General features: G+C 57.7%; 1 protein-coding gene across 1 annotated transcript; it reads left to right on the forward strand.

Moving 5' to 3' along the window:
* Positions 1-858: 858 nt before the first annotated feature.
* LOC120612851 (putative protein FAM90A20P) lies at positions 859-3,446 on the forward strand. The gene is made up of 4 exons (XM_039875391.1): positions 859-900; positions 1,246-1,442; positions 1,983-2,091; positions 2,745-3,446. Exons 1-4 carry the CDS (start codon positions 859-861, stop codon positions 3,444-3,446), a joined length of 1,050 nt encoding a protein of 349 aa, XP_039731325.1.
* The last annotated feature ends 326 nt before the right edge of the window (positions 3,447-3,772 follow it).

Here is a 3,772-nt window from a genome sequence, read left to right on the forward strand (position 1 = left end):
CCAGGCTCACTGTCACCCCAGGAGTAGCTCCAGGGGGAAATGGGCCCGGGCACTGTGACCCGTGTGGGCCGGTGGGTGAGTAGTTGCTGGGTTTTCCTTATGGGCAGATAAAGCCGAAAGAATGGATTTGTTGGAAAGCACCGGTTCGAACAGATCCATTTCACATGGGTGAGAAGCGAGTTGCAAATGGGACAGTGATGCTACACAGGTGGAAAAAAGTCCAGTTGAGACCCTCAGCTGGCAAGCTTCCGGTCAGGCAGAGGCAAAGGTATTCTTTCTAGGTGAATTTGCATTTGAAAATTGCCTCTGCTTCTGTGGAACGGGACATTGAAATCTTCCAGAGGGGCGCATCCTTTCTTTTTGCTTTGGGAATGCGTGTGCCACAGGAGACAACGTAGTGTTAATGATGGAGTGAGTCTGAGGGCATACTGTCTTTCTCTCTCCTCCTGGGAGGTGTTGGGATAGACTTCAGCAACATCTCTTAAGGCAGTCATTCGTGGATGCCCACCCAAACCCTTCGGGTGTGCCTCGGGTGCCTTGCCTCAGAGTCCCTTTCTGGGCGTAGGGGATCACGAGGCGATGGTCAGAGGTCTGGGACTGTGGCATGACGGGGTGAGGAGGGTGTTTCTTCTTCGTGGCCCTGAGGTCCCTTCTTCCACCCGTGGAGGATGAGGCGCTTGAGGGCCTTTGTTTCCAATTCATTGAAAGTTCTCGTTGATTTTGTCCTCAGGAATTCCCCTAATCCGCGGCTGAGAAAGAAGGACGCGAAACCCCGGCGAGGTGTGGCAGATGGCGGGCGGAGACCCGCAGCGCTGGCCCCGCAGACTCCAGAAAGGGAAGAAACCACAGAGGGCAGTAATGGCGCACAGGGCTCCCCCAGCAGAGGAGGAGGATCCCAGGGTGAGGAGAGGCTTGGCTCTGTCTAGGACTCAGGGGAGGGGGCGGGGCGTGGGGGCAGGGGTTTCTGCGACCAGGACGGCAGGGACGGAGTTTGGAGAGGGCAAGTTTTGCAGACCTGACACGCTGGTTCCGCCCCATCCGAGGCTCGTCTGCCTAGGGACCCCTTCCCCAGGCTTGGGCTTGGGGACGCCCCCTTCATATCTTCAATATCCTGGCACCTAGAACGCCCTGCGTTTCTGTGCCCTCTCCATGAATCTGTCCCGTCCCCCGCGCCCTCGTTCACCTGTGAAATCTGCCCGTGATTTATGCTGACTCGCTTCCCTCCTCTCCCTCTTCCCCCAACAGGTGAAGTGCAAGGACTGCGGAGCCTTCGGGCACAAGGCACGCTGCCTCAGTTGCCCCATGAAGCGTTGGGCAGGGGCCCTGGCCCCCCAGCCCCGGGGTTTTCATAAGATGAAGGAGAACTTAAAACCATGGACTCCCCGAGAACTGCGGAAAGCACGGCACTTTCACGACGATGACACGGAGGAACCGAGGCCAAGGTGAGCACTGGGGGCCGTTAGAACCAATCTTGGGCGGGTGGGGGGAAATCTCCAGAGCTCTTGTGTTCCGCTCCATCTCTACACCGTGTAGAGCGCCATCTGCAGGCAACGACTGGGACAGACGGAGATTGCTAGAGAGACGGGGCGGGGCTGGGGGGGGCGGCGGTGGCGGGAGTGGGACAGAGAGAGAGAAGGAGAATAGGAGCCCTGTGTCGTCCTCCAGGTGTCCCATAGGACAGCTCGTTCTCCTCCTGGAGAATCACTGAGGTGTGGGGAGTGGCGGGGAGGCAGGGAACATCTTCCGACTCTGACAGGCAGGTAGTCAATTGAGTCCAGATGGAAGTCCTTCATGTAGAAACCGGGAGGCCTCCCTGGAGTGGGGGATGGGTCTGAGGTGAGGGAAAGGCCAGTTGGGCCAAGGCACAGGGCCTCATTCCAGTTCCCACACCATAACGGGGAAAGGGACCGGGCTGCTGCAAGATTTGCCCGCCTTGGGACCAGAAATGCAGTGGCTTCCACTTACCGCCTTTCGTTCTGCAGGCCCGACGCACGGCAGAGACAGGCTCTACTCCAGAGATATCCCATGAGACCCCAAGCGAGGCCACGGCCAAAGTGGAAGGACCGGACCGAATTCTGTGACTATGTGAGGGTGAGTGCCCCCAAGTTCTGGTCTCTTTTTCGCCCCGGGTTCACCCCGACTTGTTCAGCAACTTTCTGTGAGAGGGAATTGTAACAGTTCCCTCCTGACCCACGTCGGTCCCGAGGCCTAGTTTCGGTGGTAATTTTTCCTCGGCGTCTCTCATTGTGCATTATGCCTTGGCGTGTGCCAACAAGATGCTGGTGGAGGGTGTGGAAGTGATCTCATTCGATGCTTCCGGAAGGTGGACCTCTTTATGGAAATCAAGGGCCTCGAAGTCCCGACCTCTACTTCCAAATGGGCCCTCCAAGCTCCTCGGTCCTCAAAATGCCTTACAAAAGGGCACGGTGGTCTGCGTCCCTCCCCCAGGGGAGCACATGACAGAGCTCACGGCCACGTCCCCTTCCCGGGCGACGTCTGTGAGACGGTTGATGCTTTGTAACCTGCTGTCAGAAACGGGATCCAGGGTTTGTGGTCCCTTCTTCTGTGCTGAAGAGCAGCGAGGTCGAGGAGCTCGTCCTGTGCAAATCCACTGCTGGTCCGCCTTTGCCCGTTCGAGTTTCCTTTTCAGATCTTAGATTTTTCTGTTCTTTCTTGAATTCTAACTGGTTCTTGAGCTGAGGAAATTCTGACGTGTGATCTCTGTGTGTTTCGTTCCCCTACAGCACCCACAGAGGCCGAGGCCCGTCCACACGACCAAGAGGAATTGTGTCCTGGACAGCGCTCTCTCAAGCGGGCGGCCTGTCGGAAACCCAGACGTGACCTGCACGGCACCTCCCCCGGAAGAACCTGAATGGAGCACGTTTTCGCCTCCAGGACTCAATAATAAAGTCAGCATCAAGGCGCCAGGCCAGAGAGCTGCCCAGATCTCCATCCAGACGTGCCAGAGCCCCCGAAAGAAACCGAGACTCGGCCCCTGCCAGACTCCCCGGAAGAGCTGGCCGGGACCGGATCTGGGGCTTTTCCAGACTCTCCAACCTCCAGCTAGTGCGACGGCAGCCGGACTATCGTTGGCACCTCAGGCGACCGGGAGGAACCTTGGCCAGGTGCAAAGCGTTGACTTCCAGCCACCGCACAAGGGACCTGTCCTGAAGGCTGTGCAGGCCTGCCTGGCACCCCAGCTCGTGCCGATTGACCAGGTTCCGGGCCAGCTCCTCAGAATGGTCTTCACCAGATTAGACAGCGGCCGGTGGAGCTCCAGGTTCGTGACAGCCCCCTCATTCGCTCCTGCTCAGGAGCCAAGCCCTTCTGGTCAGAGCCCTCCCATCTCAGCGAGGTCGGAGGGACCGTGTGCCCGCGCCCCACTGAGTGTCCTCTATGACGACCTCCAGCTTTCCTCCTCCTCTGAAGACAGTGACGGCCAGTGAGACCCCAGGGGCAAGGAAGACCTGTCCTCCAGCCCGGGTCCGTCTGGAGGTGATCTTTCAACTGGGGAGGGGAAGCCACCAGGAGCAAGTAGGCTGGTTCTGCTCAATCGGCGACTTGCCAGCTGTGCTGGGTGTCCACTAGGGGAAGCCGAGATCATACGTGGGGCTACACGCGAGCAAAGGCCGCACTGTTTAGGCTAGGAAGTACGAGTGATCTTTCCAATAGTAGGTTTTTAAGAAATTGAGGTTCGTGCTTCTTGAACTGGCACGTGAAGTGTCTTTTGACTTTAATTTTATGTTTTCGATAGAAATTGATCCTAAGTCAG

This window comes from Pteropus medius, unplaced genomic scaffold (assembly GCF_902729225.1).
Source record: "Pteropus medius unplaced genomic scaffold, Ma_sr-lr_union100, whole genome shotgun sequence".
Classification (NCBI taxonomy): domain Eukaryota; kingdom Metazoa; phylum Chordata; class Mammalia; order Chiroptera; family Pteropodidae; genus Pteropus; species Pteropus medius.